Genomic DNA, 22,539 nt, shown 5'->3' with positions numbered 1-22,539 from the left:
TGGACTCGGTATTTTCGATCCTTATTCTCCCGATCTCGTGACCGCAATGCGGAAATTCTTTCTCCTTGAATTTTTGCCTACTTGCCAGCAGCGGGTTGCAGTTTAAACGCGATGGGGATTCCGTACCGTAAGCGTGTCTCCTAATTTGTATCAGGTAATTCAGGGGAAACGAACGAAACGAATAGGGGGAAATAAATAAATCTCGGCAGTTCCCGGCGCAGCCCCTAAATATGTACCTATGTATAGTATACAATTAGATACCTTATACCCACTCGTTCAACTAGATTACAGTTACAATACATAACTACATAACCAGAACCAAACGTCGCGATTGGGACGGGATGGTGCCATGGCCTTCGGATGTACCTACACAGCCATTATCTTCTTCGTTTTATATATATATATATATTTATATATTTATATACACACACACACACACACACACACACTTATATATTTACCCGTGCTTATTTATTTGTACATAATAATACATATATGTGTATAGATATACGTATAATTGGGTCGGGAATAATCGAGTCGTCGTGTCTTCTAAGCTCGTGCCAGCCAACGGCCAGGCAGGCTAGTTTAGGTATAGGCGTCTGCCACTTGCCATCAGCAATGCCCGTCTCGTACGAACGATCCCAGGATCGTATCGGTAACTTTCGACGGTATATAATCCGATAAAGAATAATTAATCACATTGTTGGTGTTTTTGTTGGGATTTTTTTTATTTTTTTTTTTTATTTTTTTTGCAAGTCGTACCTCATTATTATCGTCGTGCAATAATTGCGTCGTTGTAGTTACTTGTCTGTAACGTGTGTTTGGTGTAACGTGTTCCGAGTTGGAAGTTGTTTCTTCGTATCGTAGAAAGCCAGCACACGCGGAGATAAAATGAGTCAAACCGCAGACGGAAGTTGACGTGATTATAAATGTTATGTGAAAGAATAGAAGGGAAAAAGAACGATTGTAAATTAATAGTAATTGATGGGTCGCGGTGTGGGAATGAAATTAAAAAAAGAAAAAGAAAATCAAACGACGGAAGTTGAATCGTTTTTATTGACGATATAAATTGATCGATATTTTCACAATCCTGGATTCGAACTGTATTTTTTTCTACTTATAAAATTTCTCGAAACAATCGTAGAAAATTTGGGAGAGTAATTTTTATTTATTCATTTATTCGTTTATTATATAAATTTGAGTGATTTTTAATTATTAACGAAGAGAAAAACGATGCGTAACAAGCGAATGGAAAGATCAGGGAATAATTAGTTTTTGTTGCTTGGTAACGGATCGTGAAACGGGTAGTTTAACGATGTGAACGGAAAAGGTTGAGCCTCCTCCGCTTCTCAATGCCAGGGTTAAATTCTTCGTTAGCAAAATTGGCACGCGTTCGACCTTGTCACGCGACGTCGACGTCTTGAAACGCTTTGCGGGGTTGCGTCGCGACGTCAACGCGTCGATACACAATATATTATTCGAGAATTTGTGACTCGTATGAATCCTTGAAATTACATTAGTTATTATAAGATTTTCGTATGTATACATAGCAGGGAAAAAAACCAAGAATAAATTGAAAAAAAAGAATATATAACAAACCTTGGGTACAGCGTCAAGGATGTTTAAAGAATCGATTATTATTTCCCGCTGTAAAATTTCTACTTTGATTTCAACAATATAATACGTGTATTAATATGTTATATTCTAAAAATTTACTCTTCACCTTGTTTCAATACCTGAGTAAAATTCGAATAATTATACGCATTTTTTTTCTTTTTTCGTAGACTCAAGGTGTAGTTTTGATTTTCGAATTTCTTATTTTTGATCCGATTTCTTACTTTCGAAACGTTTGGAAATAGAAGCTGCTGAACAATCAACTTTAAAGTTTTTTTTCTTTCTCTATCGAAAGTTGAAAAAAAAAAAAAACCAAAAAAAAAACGAACAAACAAACAAAAGTCGTCCTTTAAATTGATTTAGAAACCACAGCATACTTCGAATCGTATGCCAGATTCGATTCTTTTTTTAAACGTTTTCTAAACTGCTAAAACAATGTTTTGAAAATTGAATTTTCAAGGTGAATATTTTTGACTATATTTTTATTTATCGTCATTATTATGCTTAGAGATAAATTTTTACGGACGATTACTTTTTTCTGTACATGCAAATAACTGGACAGATTTTGCTTTGAAGAAAGAAAGGAGAAAGAAAATGAGAACAATTCTTGTTACGTTACGCAAAAATGCTGTAAAATATATAAAATATTATATTCTTTTTCCAGACGGCACCATCACAAGTCGAGAAAGTATTCGCTCCAGGAAGATCCGCAATGGAGGAAACGCTCGGGTGCCGGTATCACGGACGGAAACAACGCGATGGGACGTCGAGTCAGCGTCCAGCCCGACGAGGCAAGCACCCTCCAGGAGCTGGACATAGACGGCCTGGAGTCCCACAGGAGCGACGATCCCCGGGGTATGCGTCGTCACAAGACGGGTCACTCGACGGTTCACATCGGGCGAAAAATGGTCGGGGGTATATTCCACGACACCTTCAAAAAGATGTACGATCATTCGCCCCACGAGGTATTCGTCCAGCTCGATGAACTCCACGGAATGGGCGAGGATCGCGAATGGCGGGAAACGGCGAGGTGGATAAAGTACGAGGAAGACGTTGAAGAGGGTGCGGACCGGTGGGGGAGACCACACGTCGCATCGCTTAGCTTTCACTCGCTTCTAAACCTACGGCGATGCCTCGAGACCGGTGTTTGCCTCCTTGATCTCGAGGAACGTGATCTTCCCGGCGTAGCTTACAGGGTCGTCGAGCAGATGGTCGTCGAGGAGTTGATACTCCCCGAAGATCGACCCGTCGTTATGAGGGCTCTGCTTCTAAGGCACAGGCACGTCAATGAACATGATAGATTTCGATTTGGGGGGAAGAGGAATTACGCCAGTTACACCAGTCTGCAGGTAATGTTTTCATCTTTTACTTTTTTTTTTTTTTTTACAATTTCTGTTCATTATTATTTTTATTCAAGAATTCAGGGATGATCGGAGTAATGGAACATAGATTGAAAACCAATTTATGGTGTGGATAAGATGAATCAGGGAAGTTTAATGGATTGCTTTTTTTTTTTTTTTTTTTTTTTAAATAAATATTTCGTATTTTAGTATAGTTGGGCAAAAACTAACGTGCTCACCGTATTCGAAATTCAATTGCATATAATTGGCAATCATAGTTTTTAACGAAAATCAAAAGGTACGATTTTATTATTTTGAAACTCTACTTTACTTTATGAAACGATGAAAGTTCTTTTTCTTCCGTGAAACTTCCCGATCTACATATTATCCCGCATTTTTTTACCGACTGAAGGAAGTAGTGTTTTTAAATTAATTTCATTCCTTGATTAGTGTTGAACTTTCTGAAATTATTCAATCTCTTCAGGAATTACTATACTTGTACCTAACTTTTTCTAAAGACATTTACTCTATCTATATCATCAGGCTAATGGTGATGATGCTGAAAAACTGAATTCTACTTTATTGATACTCGTTTGAATTTATTTGCGTACGGAAGTCTATAGATTGGTCAATTAGCAGTCGCAAGGGCATGATTACGAGGAATTAATGTTGATGTTTATAAAATTTTAAGCAAATCCGCGAAGGATTGTAAAATTGGCTACCAAATTAAAGATATCTATGCGGTCGTTGTGGAAACCCCGATATCCTTGTCACAGTATAAACTACCTATTGAAATCCGATTGAATTTTTCCAATTACCTATCAAACCCTCATTAGGATTAGTCAAACTCTGGGCGAAACTTCATAGTATTAAAAATCTGAGGACAAAATAAGGAAACAGTATAATAGGTACGATCTCCTCCTGTAACTGATGAACATTACAGTGTGAATTATAAGACATAATGTTTGTGCTGCGCAGATTAAAGACAAATAGAGATTAGATACATAGAAAAGAAGATGAAAGAAATATGCGTTTCCACCTCTACTTCGTTAGATGTTCTCTTTATACCGTCTGCGGTTTAGAAACCTCGCAAATCTAGAGGATGAGTATACGAGGAATTGTTTAAGCCGAGGTAGAGGTGGAATACGCTATTGAAAACTTCAGAAACGATTTGACTGACGGATGCTAATATTGTTTCCGTAGTCTATCTGGCTGGAGGAGGAAGAGGCTGCTCGAGATCCGACCGAGAACCATGTGAAGCAACATGTAAATCTCGTTTCCCAAAACACAAATTTTATCGCTAGCTCATCTGTCTTTGCCCCACTGCCCTCGTAAATAGGCGTCTGCCGTCGTTAACACTGTTTAAATAATAAAACAAAAATGACTTAAACGAAACAAAATTAGCTCATGAACTTACAGAGAAACTGTACGGTGTTAGTGAAGGTTTTTCACTCTCGTTTTCTAACGAGATTTTCGAATGCCTTACTCTAATTTTAACTACATGTTACAATGTGACGAAAAATTCTACCGAAAAACGATTCTACAGTATTTGCAAGTCCATGAAGCTATATCGTAGCACCTCCTCGTTGCAGCTTGAGTTTTGACTAATTTTTTTGTTTTGTTTGATTTAATTTTGCCGATGAATCACCTACACTTCACTTCCACTCATCATTCCATTCTAATGGGTTGTCGATATTTGATAGCAACAACAGCCTGCGCATGGTTGTATTAAGTATCGCACCTTATGTCTTTCTCCCCCATGTATAATTGACATTTTTTTACAACTGATTCCTAGGTTTAGACACACATGATATATAATGCAGTATACCACTTTATGGACCATCAGAAACATAGCATAGGTTTTCTTGATTAATTCTTGTCAATTTCATTTTATTGGCCATCTACGGTACTTTCACATTTTGGTACATAATGAATATAGAAAGAAGAAAAAAAAAAAAAATAACAGTAACCGAGTAGAATATGTGTGATACCCAATACTAACCTTGACGTTTGAAATGATTCGCATGTTCTTCATGCAAATGATGAAGAATTTTTACGTTTGCAAGAACGGAAGTTATCATTCCTACATTAAAATGCAATATAGTTTTTGTCCCTCTTGTCATAATTAGCAGCATAATTTCACGTAGAATCATTTTGGCTCACCGAGAAGTTTTTCAAGTAGAAACTCCTCATTGTATTCTTTGTCAATGTTTATTCTCGTTGTCCTATAAATTTCGAAGGTATTGTAATGTGAAATACTCGCTGTGCAAGTATTTTAGCAAATATTGGAGAGACTGACAAATCTCACTATCCTCCGATCTAGTGTTTTCCGTTGCCTCACAGTGGAACATGTTCGTTCCAATCTTATTGTCTTCGTTTCTCTTCTCTCTGATGTACTATAAACGGATGATGTTGATCTGTCAAACTCTCCTCTGATTGTAAGAAAGCCTATGCATAGTTTTCGCTGACACCATGTATATACGTACCAAATTCCCAGCATTAGTTTCTGTCGATGTCTTATATTGATTTTACCTAATTGGCTCTTATCATTTCCACAGAACCTGAGCGATTCTAAACCAAAGATCGTATCGTCCACCTTGGCTCTGGACAGCAACCATACAGCGGTTGATATAAAAGAAGAGTTGACCTACACGAGTAGTAACGAGGACTTGAAGAAAGGGCACAATGATTATATATTGAAAAGAATTCCCGTCGGCGCTGAGGCAACTACGGTACTTGTAGGTGCCGTAGATTTCCTTGATCAACCTACGATAGCATTTGTTCGGCTGGCAGAAGGTGTTTTCATGCCCTCTTTGACAGAAGTTACCATTCCTGTTCGATTTATGTTTATTCTTCTGGGGCCACGAAATGCCGATCTTGACTACCACGAGGTCGGTCGATCCATCTCAACGCTGATGGCCAATACCTCATTTCACAAGATTGCCTACAAAGCTAACGAAAGACGAGAACTGTTATCGGCAATCAATGAGTTTTTGGATGATTCGATCGTGCTGCCACCAGGCGATTGGGAAAGACAAGCACTTTTACCATTCGACGAACTCAAGGCAAAGAGCGAAGCTATAAGAAAACGCAAAGCTAAAGCATTGGAAAGAATTTCACCGCAGACACAAAGCGATGCCGCTATTAAGAAAGGTTCGTATTCTTTATCTTCCGAAACAATTACTCGATCAATTATACCATCCCATTTTTTAACACAATCTTATAATTGTTTACAGCTCTTTTAGCTGGTGAAGATGAGAAAAAACCCCCAGATGATGATCCGCTGTGTAGAACTAGGCGTCCTTTTGGTGGGCTTATTAACGATATCAAGAGACGCTACCCTCTTTATTTATCTGATTTCACGGATGGATTGAACTCCTCTAGCGTTGCGGCAGCCATCTTCATGTACTTTGCTGCTCTTTGTACCGCTATCACATTTGGCGGTCTGATAAGTGACAAAACAAACAATTTAATAGGCATCTCAGAGACTTTAATTTCTGCCTCATGGACAGGAGTGATAATGGCTCTTTTTGCCACGCAACCTCTCGTCATTATCGGTACAACTGGACCGCTTCTTCTCTTCGATGAAAGCTTGTACAAAATGTGTAATGCCTATGAATTCGAGTTCTTAACGGTCCGGATATACGTCGGCGTTTGGCTCGGTGTGATTGCATTGATCATTGCTTGCGTCGAAGGTTCAGTACTTGTAAAACTATTCACACGTTTTACGGAAGAAATATTTACCGGATTGATATCAATTCTCTATATCGTCGAGGCCTTCCAAAAGATCTATAAATACTTTTTAATAAATCCACTTCTTCCTGATTACTGCTTCGCCCCACACGAAAATGACACCAGTTCTAACAATACTGACACGAATGTGACGGCTGTGTGTGACAACTCTCAGCAGATGAATTGGCTTCCTGACAGTAACGGTCATGGCCTTATAAATCAACCAAATACTGCTCTCATGTGTACAATTCTTTGCTTGGGAACTTTCCTTGGTGCGTACTACCTGCGCATATTTCGTAACAGTCACTATCTGGGTCGCAGCGCGAGAAGAGCTTTTGGTGACTTTGGAGTTCCAATAAGCATCGTAATTTTTGTCTTGATCGATTTTCTCGCTCAAGTTAAGACCGAGAAACTCCTCGTACCCGACGGCTTGAGTCCTTCAGATCCCGACAAGAGAGGATGGCTAATACCGCTAGGGGGTGAAAAACAATCCGTTCCCGTTTGGTTGGCACTTGTTTGCGTGGTGCCGGCTCTTCTAGTTTACATCCTTATCTTCATGGAAACCCAAATATCTGAGTGAGTCTTATTTTAATTAAACTTTGAAAATAGTATATTAAAAGAAATCTGAATTGACTATTCTTAATCAAATTTTCTTTTTATCACCCAACCAGGCTCATCATTGACAAGAAAGAACGCAAGCTGCGTAAAGGCAACGGCTATCACATGGACATTGTTGTTGTCAGCTTGATGAACGTTGGCTGTGGGTTCATCGGTATGCCCTGGTGTTGCGCAGCATCGGTGCGTTCTCTGACCCATGTATCCGCAGTTACAATAATGTCAACGAACCATGCTCCTGGTGACAAGCCTCACATTGTTGAGGTCAAAGAACAAAGAGTGAGCGGTCTCTTAGTCGCGATCCTCATCGGTCTGAGTATTTTGATGGCACCGCTACTAAGACGTGTTCCCATGGCAGTGTTGATTGGAGTTTTTCTGTACATGGGCGTATCGTCAACCAACGGCGTTCAGCTGTTTGATCGTATAAAGTTATTCTTTATGCCTGTTAAGCACCATGGTACTGCGAATTATGTACGCAGAGTTCAAACCTATAAGATGCACATATTCACTTTGATTCAAATATTTTGTCTCTCGGTCCTTTGGGCTGTTAAAAGCACCGCAATCTCCTTGGCTTTCCCATTCTTTTTGATCCTGATGATACCGTTGCGTGCTCAAATGAAGCGTTATTTTACACCTGCGGAACTACGTGCTCTCGATACTAAAGAACCAGAAATGGAGAGCAATCAGGATGAGCCAGACTTTTATGAAGAAGCACCCCTCCCTGGCTAGACTGTGCCTTACCTTACCTTGTCCAATTAATTACCTTCATACTGCCCTTGTTGTATCCATTGACGGCGTTTGTTAGATAATCCAAGTTTTTCCCGTGAAAACCTCGACATTCAGGGTGACTCAAAAAGTTTTTGCTGTTTTTAACATATCTTTACCCTTATTGACGCGAACAAAGAATATATTTGATATGAATGTTACGGGGTTTGACATAGTTTAATATAGTAAGAGTTTACTTACGGACGAAAAAGAAATCTAGTATTATACAATATAAGTATAGGTACATACATATATTTATAGTTAATTCTTATTTTACTTAGACTAGTTGTAATTTGAAACATATTAATTTTGGTTCTGATTTATTGCGGGCATGTAACGTTTGTGGTATCGGTAACATTTCATTTTTAGCTAGTCTAGAGATTGTCTGAAATTCATTCGAAAAAGAATATAAATCAATTATTTAATAGCATTATCAGCGTTCTTTACATTTCACATAAGCATTACAAATTGAAAATGAATTATTTCCGAATTCATGAACGACCGTTTAACGTTTAATGCGCTCAATGTATAACGGCCCGTTATAATCTTCTATTTTTATTATTGTTGACTGTCAAATTTACGCTGGTTATACGTTTTGTAAGATCAACAACAATAAGAGCAGATGATTATAACGGGCTGTTATATATTACACCCGTTAACCGTTTAACGGACGGTCATGAATTCGGGGGTAAGAGTGCCAAAAGGAATTCGTTCAACCATTTATTGTTACGCGATTGTCAATAATACGCAGGAAGATTGATCAGTATGTACAGTATTCTAAATATTTTTTTATGAATCCCTAATGATAGCAGACGTGTAATTCTGTTGCGATTCACAGCGTTCAATTAGTTTGATCATTTTAAAGTCTCAGCTATCACAGTAAGAGTTTAAAAACACCAAACTTTTTGATACCCTGATCGTTCCTATTTATCTGACGATCATTTCCATTTGTACTTTATTCACGCTACCTCTATGGGAACAGACAAGATCCACGAGAAATTAACTATTGTTAAGTATAGACGGTTTTACGAAACTGGTAAACCGAAATTGTCCGTGTGGCATCTCATGCATGTTATTAAACTAAGTTGGTTCATGATGTTCAGGCCTTTGTCAGGAGAGTACCAATAGATGCAACACGAGATTGGTGCATGGCGCCAGGGGATGATTAAAATTGACCAAGAGGATTGCATGTGATCTTTGTTAAAAGTATAGCCAATTTTTTGGCGTAATAGGGTATGAGCGTAGGGTTGCATTTGGGTAGGCATTTTTTTTTTTAGTAAGACAATAAAGTTGGTGCTATATGTATAAAACTGTGTATACACAAGTACCTGATTGGTGAATGTATGCAGCAGGATTAGATATGAGCTTTGTTGGAGATGAATGGGAAATATTAGTACGGTACGGATAAACAAAGGAGGGATTTCCATAAAATTCTAACTCTTGACAAAAATCTGTTTGTGTAATTTGAATTACATATCGTGCAGGTATAAATAATATGGAAATTCTTATATTTTTCGATAAATAAGAATCGTGTATGCTTATGAACGAACTCTTTCGAGAATTATAATATACGAAGGCATAAACATTTTGAACCAAAATCAAAGTGATAGTCATCCAATGATGTATCGCAATAAAGCAGATATAATGTATTAGATATGATATATACGATACAAAATAAGAAGCAAAGAAAATATTGTATTTTGATTCCGTAGAGTATTTTACTAATCAATATGTTCTTATTGAAAGTTGAAAATCATTATTGACACTCCTTCGATCCAACACGTAGTACAACCATTTAAAAAAAGAACAGAGAATGAAAAACGAAATTACTTAACTATTGTTATTCACGTAACACAAATAATTGAGAAATGGTAATAAATTCTCCTAGATGATTGTGATAGAAAACCGTGTTGCTCTAAACTAACGGTACTTATTATTGTTAACTATCTAATAAATTAGATTTCATTAGGTATACGGCTTTACATCTACAGTATATCATTGAGACATGTTATTATAGCCACACCACAGATATTACCTATATTGAGAGATTATTACAATCATCCTTGTTATTAAATAGTGAAAACGTTATTGTAAATAATCAAGTTAAAAATACAGTATTAAAAGTAATAATTAGTAATAGGCTCGTAGCAGCTGGATTATGCCTTAAGTTTAGAGAATAAAGAAAATATTTAAAATACGTCAGTCATTCACCTTCATCTTAGAATTGAAAAGAAAAAAAAATATCTGTACATAATACATAAACATGCATCAAGTTCAATAATACCCTTCATAATATTTGTTTTGAGTTGTGTGTTTAGTCTTCCGGTAGACACATAGAGGTATATATTTATGTCAATCACTGTAATTGGTCAAGTTGTTCATTCTACCTGCAGAAGAAATATAATACAATATATTTCGAATGGCTTCTCCAAGAGGAATTTTTGAGATCGGAAGGCTGGCACCACGGTCGCCTCAAATTGTTCAAAATATAAGGTGTGTTATTATTAATACTTGGTCGCTAAAACTGCAAATGTAATACATATGTATTTACAATGTTCAAAGATTTACAAGTAGTCCAAAATCACCTCTCCGGAACAATTTGAGCACAGACTGTGTGGAAGCGAAAATAAATACAAAACCATGTACATTGTCGCTAGTCAATGTCGATACTCCAAACCGAAAGAAAATTTTAAATACTGGACTTACCCACTGTACAAGAAAGATTCTCGGCAGTGGTGGATTTGGAACCGTGATTCAAGCATCTTACAAAGGTTTGAAGAATATTGTGAAATGCGGTCACTTGATGAAAGGGAGCCGATATTTTTTTCCTATCCTGATTTTATCATATCATATATAACAGGTGATCAGGTGGCTGCGAAAATACTTAGAAGAAGGAAAGACAGTGATAACTCCGTGATATCAGAGAAACATGCCACCACTTTGAGACATGCTAATGTCATCAGGATACTGGGCATTGAACAGGGAGAAGTTTTCTCAATGATTACTATGGAATTGTGTGGTAAATCTCTGCAAGAAAGACTGGATGAGGGACCATTGAACTGTCAAGAGCGATTAAATATCTTCAAGGCAATTACTTTCGCTATTCAATTCTGTCACCGAGCTGGCGTGGTTCATGCCGATGTGAAGCCAAAAAATATTCTCATGGCCGCAGATGGCAACCCAAAATTAGCAGATTTTGGTAGCTCCGTTCTTTTGGGGGAAGAAGACACATATACAGGAATTCGAGTAGGTTTTTTAGTTTTGCATCACGATTTCATTCCCTAAATCACCAGGTTTATGCCATATTTTCAGGGTACACCTGGTTATGTAGCCCCAGAAGTAATCAGAGGGGAATTACCCTCTCCACCTTCAGACATATATTCCCTGGGAATTTTGGCCTGGCAAATGCTAAGCAGGACTTTGCCATTCGCTGACCTCCATCCTCACGCTATTTTGTATCTCACTGGGAAAGGTATAAAACCGGAGGATTCAATGCTGGATGATAATTTAGGTGGCAAGTATAAAGCGTTGTATTCAAAGATGTGGTCATTTGAAAAAACAGATAGACCCAGTATAGATGGAGTTGCAACGGAGCTTCAAGATTTAGAGGTCGAAGCAAAGTGTTGAAGTTAATTAGAAATGGCAAAGGCTCAATGATGATACGGGATAAAAGGAAGACAATGCAGAAATGTTTACAAAAGAAAATCATTGTTATTTGAATAAATTTTTACAATCACATAGCAGTAAATGTCAAAAGTATTATACATGAAATCACAGGGGATGAGATTATGTTTCTGGCATATCACCTCCAGGTACTAACTGAAACAGGAAAGAAAAAATGATAGTCAAACTGTTGCAATAAACCTTGTTGTGCATTTTAAACACATCATGCTATCGAAATGTATTTGTATTTCCATATTAACCATCGTAATGTTATTTCCATTGAGGAGGATCTGATCCAATTTTGTAACTCTGCGTCCCTCGGGTGTTGCTTCGCTTTCAGTCACATCATCCAATAACATATTCACAAAGTCATCAAATCCTTGTAATGTACCCACAATTTCTTTATCATTTTTCATGATAATGTGAATGCGGGAGCCGATGCACTTGTCCACCAATTCTGTAAAGTAAAATTCAATGAAATAAAACATCAGTTAATAGAGAAAATTAAGATGATCGATAATGAGCAAGGTTGCAGAAAATACGAGAATGTAAAAGACACGTGGACTACCCCGAACTAATGGCATATATTTTAAAACGTATTTTAAAAATACACAAAAAATAAATAATAAACAACGTCGTTCTGTCGTTAGATCATAGAGGTTAGGAAAAATTTCGTTATTATTTTATTTATTTACCTAGCGGCAAAAGCGTGGATGGATTCGTAGTCACAGAGCTAGTCATTTTGGGAACAGAATAGTCTCGTCAATCGGTATTAATATACCCTCACTTTTTAACCAACTAACAATCAACTAATTAAGCGGGACGGCAATCCGGACGTCCTGTAAAATGACTACGCGTCGTTGGATTCGAAACACCGGTAGTTGCGCGCACATTGCCGTTGCCGTCGTGCTTATATCGCATGGAGGTGGCTTCCCAGTAAAAGGCAATTGCCGTACACTCTGTCTCTCTCGCTCTGCGCTGCGATTGGCCGAACGCGCATATCTCGTAATGCTCAGCCAATCAGAGTGTAGAGAAAGAGAGACAGAGTATACTGGCATTGCCCTTTGGCCGTTGCCCATTTGGCGCATATTATTCAGTGATGATTCGATGTCGACAGCAGCGCCGCCGCGACGGTCGACGGGAGAAGCAGAAGGTATCAGCGGCGAGGTTCAGCAGCAATGTAGAATTTGTAGCCGAACATGGCAGAAGTATAACTCTTTCGTTATTTGTGTGATTTTGTAAATGTGCCAATGTGCGAGCAATATGAGTTACGTTAAAAGTTATTTTCCAATTAGACATGACAATTGTATTAAGTTAGTGATTCAAAGTGATTTCCCGGAGTTAACTGTACCGAGGTAAGAGATATCACAATATTCATTTTAATTGTTGTGTCCGATGGGGTGGATTTGACAAGCTCTCTACTATCCGTAGATACATAGCTATTAATACATATATATCTACATGCAACTTCTAGTATCTAATTATAATATCGTTGTAATGAAACAACAACGGTTATGTATAATACGCACGTCGCTTTGTTAGATGTATCATCAAACAATGTCAAAGGGGACGTTTTGTTCACGCTGTATATACCTACTTCAGAGGCTGTCTACCCAGCTCCCTGACCACGCGATTTTTTTTTTCTTTTTCTCTCTTTCTCGCTAACGTACAGACTTCCCGATTGATTTGCCCCGTGAACACTCACCGAATGGACTTGGTATCTGGATACCTAGTCACTCTTCCATCCTAATTTACACATGGTATATTATCCGTTGAAAATGATGAAAAAATGATAACAAAAACACCCCGTCTTCTGTTATGATACCATCGAAATGTTCTATTCTATCACCTCATATTCCGGTTGCCGCACAATTTTCGCCTCTACAAATTTATTACGCACATATATACGTGCGTGTATGCATGCGTACGAACACGCCAAATACATATTCCATTTTGCATTCAACGTTCGTATTATTATTCTTATTCTATCTTCGGACCAAATTTGACTACTTGTCCTCGCAATTCGTCGCACGCTGCTCGCGAATTGCTAATTTAAATAATTCCATTCAACAGGTGTAAATTTCACGATTTATTTAATCGAATTTCAATCAATACTAATATTATTTATCTATCACACACCGCTCAACTACCCCAGCTCTTACCTCATAATCTCATTTAAACCATGAAAACTATTTTCCCAAATATTTCGCCAGTTACAAATTTTATTAATTTTCACCCATCTGGAAACGATTATTATTCTCATCTCGTTGTTCTTTGTGCCTCGTTTCCCTGTATGAGAATTACCTCTTGACTCGTGAAGAATGAAAAATTTCCTAGAATCTTTGTCCTGCTCAGAATAATCATAATAATAACAATAACAATCTTTTACCAGGGAACACGTTTCTCGTAGATATTAATTTTCAGAAATGATGTTGCCTCTTGCTGCATACTATATTTAACATATCAAGGCCATCTCAGGCATTTTTGACAAATGTTAAAGTACTTTCATTGTTGAATTCATTATTTGCTAGAATTGTTTGAACGTGGAAAATACAATCTGTATGTTCTTAAATATATATAAATAAAGTTAATGATTGTACCATAATTTTTCATTCAGTCTTATGTGAGTGAGTTACATTTAAAGGAAAAAATTTTCTGCATTAATCTTTATTCACTAGATGTTATTTCATTGTTATATTGTATATTGTACGTGTAACATTTCCGTACTTCTTTGTGTGAAACCATTGACTTATCAGCGATGTGATACTCAGTTCAAAGAACATCCAAGGCTTACTGCTAATGATCTATTTTAACACAGTCATATGTTAAAATACCAAGTATTTTGTTAGTCACTTTGATCGCTAATATTGAGTAAGTAGAAAAGTTTTTCATCAGAATTCTTCGCCCTTTCTGCAGTACTCTCTGACCGTTTCTGGTCAGGCTATCCAATTTTACTCAAGTTTATCTTATCAGCTTTTGTGGCAGTGAACTGTTTCAGCACCGAAAAGGACAGGAACGTGATTTTCTCTTATTTTAATTCATTCTTTTACTATTCTTTGATGTCGAATAAAATTGATGAATTTTCCTGATTTCAATGGATCTACTAAAAATACAGTCCGTTCTTTATCATTTGTCTCATTATGTCTCATTATGTCTCATCCTCTAATGTTACTTCCATTCCTTTCCCTGCATTGAACTTGTTATTCATCAGTTGATTTTCAGGTCGGATGCTCACTAGGGTACCGACGAAATGGATGGCACTCGAGCGGCAGAGGTACTTCCTCTGCTACAAGAACGACTAGCGATATTACCGGGTGGACGCGATCGCCGCGGCGGTCCCGTTCTCGTCTTTCCTACAACTCCGAGACGAGAACGTGCTAAACCAGAAGATTATCGTCGTCTTTTACAGTATCTTCTAGCCATTCCTAATGACGAAGCAAGGGGGCTTGGTTTCACCGTCGTCGTTGATATGCGTGGAGCTACCTGGGGCACAGTGAAACCAATTCTCAAGGTTTGTTTATAGAAAACTGAGACTTGAGCGTAATTGTGACAATGCAAATATTTGGCTGTACGACAATAAATTTTAATTGACACTTTCAGGTTTTACACGAACATTTTCCCGGATCAGTACATGTTGCCTTTATCATAAAGCCTGACAACTTTTGGCAGAAACAAAGGACCTCGTTGGGCAGCCACAAATACAAGTTTGAGGTAAATATTAGAATCAATAATAGGTAAGGGGTGAATAGCAGAGCTATATAGGAATTGTGCAAGGCCTCTGCTGCAGTAGCAGCAGGGTCTTGTGCCCTAGTTTGGCACAATGTCAGTTTTGTATGGAGCGTTCATTGAATTCACTGATGCAGCAAAATGTGAAGCCCTCCTCCCCATTGTACCGCAAACATTGGTGCCAAGAGTAAATACATTGCAGCATTATTGAACTTCACATTCACAATCTCACTTGCATTCACACGCATGTCTCGAGCACCGGATTACACTTTGGTAGAGGAGCTGACCTTTAAAAACCAATATGCAACTCGTTTGTCTATATCGCATGAATCCTCATGTAATTGCGTCAGCAGCATATCTTTCTTTCAATTACAGGTGGATATAAATAAACGATTGACAATTACTTTTAGCGATTGACGTGTTACTCATAATAACACATCGATTTTTCTTTTTTTCACTTTCAGACCAACATGATCAGCCTTGAAGCATTGAGCAAGGTGATAGAACCCTCTCAGCTCACTGCCGATTTAGATGGAACGTTTCAGTACGATCACGCTCAATGGATCGACACTCGGCTCGCTGTAGAGGATTTTACTTGGCAGGCCGCAGACCTGCTCGACAGATTGGACGATCTGCAAGAGGATCTGAGTCGCAATGACTTTGCCGATGATGTTGGAGGTGCTAAACATGGCATCGATCTTCACAATGAAATGAAGAAGAAAATCATGAAAGTACCTGTCGAAGAGGTTGAAGTAGTCGGACAACGTCTGCTTCAACGCTTCAACAGCGGTATGTAAAAATTACACTCTCAGTGTACACTGCTAAGTGGTGAAATTCACTCAAAAGTAGCAGTACAGTTTATTTAGATCCTTTGGTCAATTATTGGTGTCTAGGAATGAGCGGAACAGGCGGAGAAGGCGGCAGTATTGAGGCTGGAGCCACTGGTGGAGCAGATCCCGATGGCCGGGCCCTGGCTGCACTGGTTATCCAGCATTTGGATTCCGTTCACGCAGCGCAGCAACATCTTCTGCAACTTTGGCACATAAAGAAGATGAAATTAGACCAGTGCTTCCAACTTCGCTTGTTCGAGCAAGATTGCGAGAAAATGTTTGATTGGATATGCCACAACAGGGAAGAATTTCTCAAAAATTACGTGGAGATTGGTAGATCTTATCAAGCAGCTAAAACATTGCAAGAAAATCACAAGCACGATACTATGAGTTCGATGAACGTTTACGTTAATATTAATAGAATATTAACGATGGCTGGTAGACTTCTAGAAACTCAACATTACGCGGCTGGTCACGTTCGCGCCGTTGCTGGAAGACTGGACAGAGCTTGGAAAGAATTTGCGGCAGGACTCGACGAGCGTACCGCAGTTCTTGGTTTGAGCGTTGTCTTTCATCACAAGGCAGAGCAATACGTAGATAGCGTTGCCGGATGGAGTCAAGCATGCGATGCAACAAATTTACCCAGTGAAATTGCAGTTCTTGAATCTCACATCAGACAGCATCAAACTCTCTACGAAGCTATGTGTCAGGCTTACACCGAGGTGAGTTTAAAATTTTTCACTGCAATTCTGTAATTTACTACAGTGGTTTACAGAATTGTATGAAACTTATTCTTGTTTTGGGTAATATCATTAATTCGAATGATTATTTATGGTGAATGGCTGAAATGAAAACTATTAGTGAGGTAATTACTGAGCAACACATTATTGTTCCATAATTTTAATCTTATGATGCAATCATCAAAATTTAAAGGTTTTTATATTTTCATTGACATTGGCTTGCAAATAACTAGCTCACTGCTGTTTTATTGATCCTCTCTTTTGTATTCACCTATATTTTTATAACCATTGCTTGTACATTTTTCTGAATTTGATTGCAAAAAATCAAAATCTGGGCAAATGTATATTCAGTTATATTCAATGGTTCATGATCAGGATTAGGTGCTTTGGTGGTTTGACAAGATATAGCATAAATAGCATTATGTTTATTTACGTTACGATGGTTTAAATCAAGATCATTTAAGTAATCTTAACCAAAATGCAGTACAAAGTAAACAAATGGCATAACGGATTGCATGGCGCATATTTTTTCTTACTATGTTTTATTTCAACTTTCTTTTTTACCATTGTTATTTTAAAGTTATTGTGTAAATTTTAATTCAAATAGACCGCAACGTCTGTTTGGTAAGTCATTGTCATATTTAACAGGTATACAACGCGTATCAAGCGCTTTTGAGTGGGCTGGGCTCAATGCTCCACGTTTGCCATAGCGCAAGTACAACCAGCAGCACTGGGGTGGATGAATTTCACGTCAATTATGTACGAAATATTTTTTTATAGTTTCTAGCTGGTGGCTGTCCAATGCTAGCTTGGTATCCCGGTGCTATTGGAAATATATCCTAATAATCCAATTTTCCCATGCATCAAAATAACACTCGGAAAGTATTATTATACCTTACCACAGATAATTATTCCAGTTCGGGTAGAACGTAATGACGAAAAATAAAATATATAAACCCACGTTCTCAATCACGTTTTTGCTTACGAATTTTTCAAATACTCATTTCTTTCGAAATATTTTTGTATTTTCGTCATTATGTTCCACTGAATACATATTTGATGTCCTGTCTTCCTGGTTCTGTAGCAATGTTTTTCTGACGAGCTAATAACCGTTGCATATATATTTCGCCAGTCAACTGGAATGTCAAACCTGCGCAATCTCTTTTTCACTTTCAATAGTAGAGAGTCATACATTTTTTTAAAGAAGTTACTATACGTATATGTAAATAGAGTAGATGACACTGGTTTTGGCTCGTTAGCGCTGTGAGATGTTCAATATATCAATAGTAAACTTATCCCTGATAGAAAAAGAATAAACTACAAATTAAATCAGTTGTAGCGTAATTATGTACTGTACAGGTTGTGGCCGAGGTAAAGGTGGTTTAATATTTACCAAAGTTGAATCTACTAAAATTTGGGTATGGATGGTGATATTGTTTAGGTACACAGTACCAGTAAGAAGCTCCTTTACCAGCTGGATCACCTTGTTCAAGTCTGTAACCAACCTCAAGGGATTGACCACGCCATCAGAAAACATGTATGTGTGTCCGTCTGCTTGCTAGTTTGACGTTTGTGTGTGCATTTGCTTATGTTTCCTACCTTGCTATAATTTTTTACTCGCTTGTTATTTATCTTATTTTATAATCATCTATTATTAACTCTGCAGATAATGGTTATTCACTAATTTTCAATAGTAGTGATGAGAATTTGCAGTTCTGAACGGAATTGACGCAAAATCTGGAGTCCTGAAAAAATTGGAATTTTCACGAAATTCGAGTATTACATGCACTTGGATGCTCATTTTTTTTTGTTTTTAAGTCACTGTGTAACATGCAATATTCCATTAATAAATATACAGTGCCAATTCTCACATTTTTAACATATTTTTAGGTTGATAAACTGGCTGACACTGTTTCTTTAATAAATTGTGTTTTATTTCAAGGGTGGTGTTTTTTCCTTTGTATTATACTGTATCAAGTGCAAGAGTGAAATCACTGTTTTTTTTTTCTTTGCTCTTTTAATAAAATTGAAATTTTAATTGGTTAAGGTGACTTGACTTGGATTTATGAAATAATTTTTCCTACAGTGGAACATGTTCTTTTCTTCCATTCTCCTTTGTATTCAATGTGCATGCCAACCCTTAGCTCTGTATAAGTGGTACATAAATAATTACTATTGTCAATGCTAGTCAAAAAATAGGTTGTAAAGTCTATCTAATTAACAATCTGGAATAACTGTTTGTTATTGTTAGATTCGTTGAAACTTTGCATGGGTGTTTTTATGTGTTGTTTTATATTGGCACAAGACGTATTTTGAGATTAGACAATCTATACACACTTGTGTATGAAATACGGTGTTCTGTATGAGTGAATAAAATGAAGATTAAAAATTGGGTAGAGTCAAGAAGGGCACGTTATGGATGGACGAGGAGGTATGAGTGGAAACCCAGCTGAAGATTACAGTGCAGGTGCATCTCATGTCCTAGCTGTCATACATCAGATCCTTGGTCATCACAGAGCTTTGGAGGCTCGATGGCATTCCCGCAAAGTCAAGTTGCATCAGCGTCTTGCTTTGAGGTATGGTGTTTGGTCACATTTCATGCCATTATTTCATCTTCTCTTTCATCTTTGTCTTTCACTAATCATAATCATAGTCTTTTCATAAAATTCACAAATGCTCTATGTAAAATTTGTGTACAAATTTTTCTTCTTACTCTTGAAGAAGTATGCATGAGAATGTGTTTTTTTACTTTCTTCCCACAAGCGTGAAATATAATTGAAATTTTTATTCAAAGTAGCCAATAAATCACTTTACAAATGGTTGAAAATTAATATACTCCTTTTATCGCTTGAAGATTATTCTATTTTATTGATAATATGTATTTTGTCTCTGTCCGCAATTATCTCGTTTACATTGCTTATGATTCGATGATTTCACAGTAGGTAATTATCAGTTGTACACAGTTCTGATTAGCTTCCGTTTTATAACTTTTCAAGTTACATTATTTCGAAAATTTTAGTGTGGCTATCTGATTTTCTTCAAATATTCTCTTATATTATTAATATTTTACACTTATGTTATTAATGTTTTAATGTTACTATTATTGTTGTGCAGATTATTTCAAGAAGATGTGAAGCAGGTTTTGGACTGGCTAACAAATCACGGTGAAGTTTTCATTAGAAAAAATACAGGAGTCGGTAGAAATCTGCAAAAAGCTAGAGTATACCAAAAGAGTCACGAACACTTTGAAAATGTTGCACAGGTAACGACCGATTGCTTGTTAATAATTCGCAGTTGGAATGAAGCTGTATATAAAACTGCAATCTGACCTTACAAAACATTTCCTTTACAGAACACTTATACAAATGCCACCAAGCTACTAACAGCAGCCGAGGAACTTGCACACACTGGAGAATGTGCAGCGGATGAAATTTATGCCGTAGCTCAGGAACTAGAGGCGCATGTCAGCAGTTTTGCAGCCAGGGTAGAACAGAGACGTCGTAGACTTGATTTGGCAGTTGTTTTTTATACTCATGAGAAAGAGGTGAGTGTATCGAAGAAGAAACATGATTTCGTATATAAAGTCTCTCGAAAATTTCTCACCTAACGATTCCTCATTATCACCTATCTACAGCTCTCTGGATGGGTAGATGAATTGCGACAAGAACTCCAGCAAGATGAGGTAGCAGAGAGTCTTGAAACAGCGGAAAGGTTATTGGATCAATGTGCCCAGCACAGATCCTCTTGTCTCGAAGCTTGTGCCTCGACGATTGCTCAGGGAGAAGCCCTTCTTCAGGAACTGAGAGATTCTACTGACGCCCCAGACACAACGGGATCGGTTAGTTAGTTTTATTTGTAATTTGTTATTACTATTATCAACATCATTGTCATTATTACCGCCAGCTTGAAGAGCAGTTTGCAAGAATCTGAAGAAGATTCAAGGTTGAATACAAAGTCTCTGTAAGTGATTTGAATGTGAATATGTGTTCAGGTTTCTGCAGTTGAAGCAGCTCTGGATCGTCTATCAGGGCTTCGTCAGGAGCTTGAGGAGCTTTGGGCGACCAGAAAATTGAGATTGGAACTCTGTCTGCGGTTGCGAGTTTTTGAAAGAGACGCACTAGAAGCCAGCGGGCAGCTGGAAATGTGGGCCCAAGAGTTGCAAGGCCCTCCTCGAGAGGGCTCACCAGAACAATTGTTGCGCGTACACAACGACGGTGTTGCGCATATGCAAAATACCGCTTTTCAAGTTTTGCAACAGGGTCAAGAGCTCGCACAGGTACGTGGAGTAGAGTGTCTTGCGTTTTTCTGCATTTCGTCAACGTTTACTCGGAATTAATCAACAATCCTTAAAAAATTCACAGGTTCTCGAGCAAGCTGGCGTATGTGTCATGGCAGACGGACAGCACAGTGCTGCAGCCAGGGTTCAAGTACTTTTAGAATTTTTAAACGAGCGAGAAATGGATGCGGAAGATCTCGCCGAGATGCGTCGGGTTCGTTTAGAGCAGGCGGCTCAGCTTGTTCAACTTCAAGCGGATGCAACCCATGTTGCTAATTGGATTCGCAACGGAGAAGCTATGCTTCTGGCGTCTCTCAGGGTACCGGAAAATTTACAAGATGCCGAACAACTCAGGCTAGAACACGAGCAGTTCCAAGTCGCTATCGAGAAGACTCATACATCCGCTGTTCAGGTAGGAATAAAATTTTTTTTTTCCACAATACTCTCCCGTACCGATAATGTTACATTGCATCATTGTCGGTGAATGCGTCAACTATGGTACAACTCATGCAAACCTTGATGTTTCGTTGACAAACAGGAGACAGTACAGCTAGTCTTTGTATACTCGGTACTCATTTAACTACATGTATATATCAATACACCGAGCTACACAGACTATTGAAGTTCTTTAATTGGTAGGAGAGCTCCAAGATCTGTTAGCAGGAGTACTATTATTTATTACACTTGCATTGATTTTTTTTTTATGTACAGGTAAAACACAGAGCGGATGCATTGGTAAGCGCAAACCACTATGATCCAAAGAGTATACGAGATGTGGCAGAAGACGTAACGAAACGATGGCAACAGCTGGTTACGTGCGCCGAGGAAAGACACAAGCTCGTCACAGCTAGTATAAACTTTTACAAAACAGCCGAACAAGTTCGATCGGTCCTTGACAGTCTGGAGAGAGAATATAGACGAGACGAAGATTGGTGTGCTAGCGGGGATAAAGGAGGACAAGTTCCTACTTTGGTTGGCAAACATCAGGAGCAGAAAGAAGCATTTCTTAAAGCTTGCACTTTGGTCCGTCGTACTGCAGAAACTTTCCTCAAATACACCAATCGGAGTTTACAATTTTATAGCTACCAGACAAGCAGTGCCGGCTCTGAGGGCAAAGTTAAAAGTTAGTGACATTCAAACAGTTCATCAGAAATAATAATGAAAATTACTCATCCATTTTCTTTGTTGAATCAAAACCTTTTCTTACCTTTGAATATTCGCATCCTTGATAATATTAT

At 37.9% G+C, this 22,539-nt stretch overlaps 4 protein-coding genes across 15 annotated transcripts in view; 3 read left to right on the top strand and 1 right to left on the bottom strand.

Moving 5' to 3' along the window:
* LOC107226644 (band 3 anion transport protein) overlaps positions 1-10,263 on the top strand; it is a 57,977-nt gene extending 47,714 nt beyond the window's left edge. For 5 of the 6 annotated variants that reach the window (XM_046732616.1, XM_046732618.1, XM_046732614.1 and 2 more), the window contains 5 exons: positions 2,279-2,963; positions 4,158-4,220; positions 5,513-6,107; positions 6,191-7,262; positions 7,358-10,263. In XM_046732616.1, coding sequence (XP_046588572.1) covers positions 2,279-2,963; positions 4,158-4,220; positions 5,513-6,107; positions 6,191-7,262; positions 7,358-8,030 — 3,088 coding nt within the window. In that variant the 3' untranslated portion in view covers positions 8,031-10,263. The remainder of the gene's footprint in view (positions 1-2,278; positions 2,964-4,157; positions 4,221-5,512; positions 6,108-6,190; positions 7,263-7,357) is intronic. The other variant, XM_046732617.1, reaches the window with a different exon arrangement.
* A 139-nt stretch (positions 10,264-10,402) lies between these two features.
* LOC107226645 (serine/threonine-protein kinase mos) lies at positions 10,403-11,713 on the top strand. The gene is made up of 4 exons (XM_015667528.2): positions 10,403-10,559; positions 10,629-10,837; positions 10,927-11,312; positions 11,379-11,713. The coding sequence occupies exons 1-4, from the start codon at positions 10,486-10,488 to the stop codon at positions 11,691-11,693; spliced, it is 984 nt and encodes a 327-aa protein (XP_015523014.2). The 5' UTR covers positions 10,403-10,485; the 3' UTR covers positions 11,694-11,713.
* A 42-nt stretch (positions 11,714-11,755) lies between these two features.
* LOC107226642 (U6 snRNA-associated Sm-like protein LSm5) lies at positions 11,756-13,424 on the bottom strand. Of its 2 annotated transcripts, none has more exons than XM_046732633.1 (3): positions 13,259-13,424; positions 11,990-12,186; positions 11,756-11,885 (listed from the first exon to the last, which is right to left on the bottom strand). In XM_046732633.1, the coding sequence occupies exons 1-3, from the start codon at positions 13,278-13,280 to the stop codon at positions 11,853-11,855; spliced, it is 252 nt and encodes an 83-aa protein (XP_046588589.1). In that variant the 5' UTR covers positions 13,281-13,424; the 3' UTR covers positions 11,756-11,852. The 2 variants fall into 2 exon arrangements, with proteins under 2 accessions (XP_046588589.1, XP_015523011.1); XM_015667525.2 differs by lacking the exon at positions 13,259-13,424 and adding an exon at positions 12,425-12,649.
* LOC107226646 (kalirin) overlaps positions 12,874-22,539 on the top strand; it is a 44,674-nt gene continuing 35,008 nt past the window's right edge. For 2 of the 6 annotated variants that reach the window (XM_046732597.1, XM_046732595.1), the window contains exons 1-13: positions 12,875-13,084; positions 14,952-15,240; positions 15,330-15,440; positions 15,920-16,244; positions 16,349-17,007; positions 17,674-17,784; positions 19,423-19,601; positions 20,140-20,287; positions 20,378-20,569; positions 20,660-20,863; positions 21,017-21,301; positions 21,387-21,713; positions 22,013-22,424. In XM_046732597.1, coding sequence (XP_046588553.1) covers positions 14,980-15,240; positions 15,330-15,440; positions 15,920-16,244; positions 16,349-17,007; positions 17,674-17,784; positions 19,423-19,601; positions 20,140-20,287; positions 20,378-20,569; positions 20,660-20,863; positions 21,017-21,301; positions 21,387-21,713; positions 22,013-22,424 — 3,214 coding nt within the window. In that variant the 5' untranslated portion in view covers positions 12,875-13,084; positions 14,952-14,979. Of the gene's footprint in view, positions 13,085-14,951; positions 15,241-15,329; positions 15,441-15,919; positions 16,245-16,348; positions 17,008-17,673; positions 17,785-18,466; positions 18,563-19,422; positions 19,602-20,139; positions 20,288-20,377; positions 20,570-20,659; positions 20,864-21,016; positions 21,302-21,386; positions 21,714-22,012; positions 22,425-22,539 lie in introns of all 6 variants that reach the window. The other 4 variants (XM_046732599.1, XM_046732596.1, XM_046732600.1 and 1 more) reach the window with 4 other exon arrangements.

This window comes from Neodiprion lecontei, chromosome 2, assembly GCF_021901455.1.
Source record: "Neodiprion lecontei isolate iyNeoLeco1 chromosome 2, iyNeoLeco1.1, whole genome shotgun sequence".
NCBI classification, from domain to species: Eukaryota; Metazoa; Arthropoda; class Insecta; order Hymenoptera; family Diprionidae; genus Neodiprion; species Neodiprion lecontei.
The sequence above is the reverse complement of the archived record's forward strand: the minus strand, read 5'-3'. Positions and strand labels throughout refer to the sequence as shown.

What these genes read in the sequence shown, in the direction of transcription:
- LOC107226645 (XM_015667528.2), top strand. Translation starts at nt 10,486, where the DNA reads ATGGCTTCTCCAAGAGGAATTTTTGAGATCGGAAGGCTGGCACCACGG. An exon ending in GATTCAAGCATCTTACAAAG is followed by an intron (nt 10,838 to 10,926) that starts GTTTGAAGAATA and finishes CATATATAACAG; the next exon opens with GTGATCAGGTGGCTGCGAAA. An exon ending in ACACATATACAGGAATTCGA is followed by an intron (nt 11,313 to 11,378) that starts GTAGGTTTTTTA and finishes CCATATTTTCAG; the next exon opens with GGTACACCTGGTTATGTAGC.
- LOC107226642 (XM_015667525.2), bottom strand. Translation starts at nt 12,470, where the DNA reads ATGACTAGCTCTGTGACTACGAATCCATCCACGCTTTTGCCGCTAG. An exon ending in ATCCACGCTTTTGCCGCTAG is followed by an intron (nt 12,187 to 12,424) that starts GTAAATAAATAA and finishes TTTACTTTACAG; the next exon opens with AATTGGTGGACAAGTGCATC. An exon ending in ATGGAAATAACATTACGATG is followed by an intron (nt 11,886 to 11,989) that starts GTTAATATGGAA and finishes TTCCTGTTTCAG; the next exon opens with TTAGTACCTGGAGGTGATAT.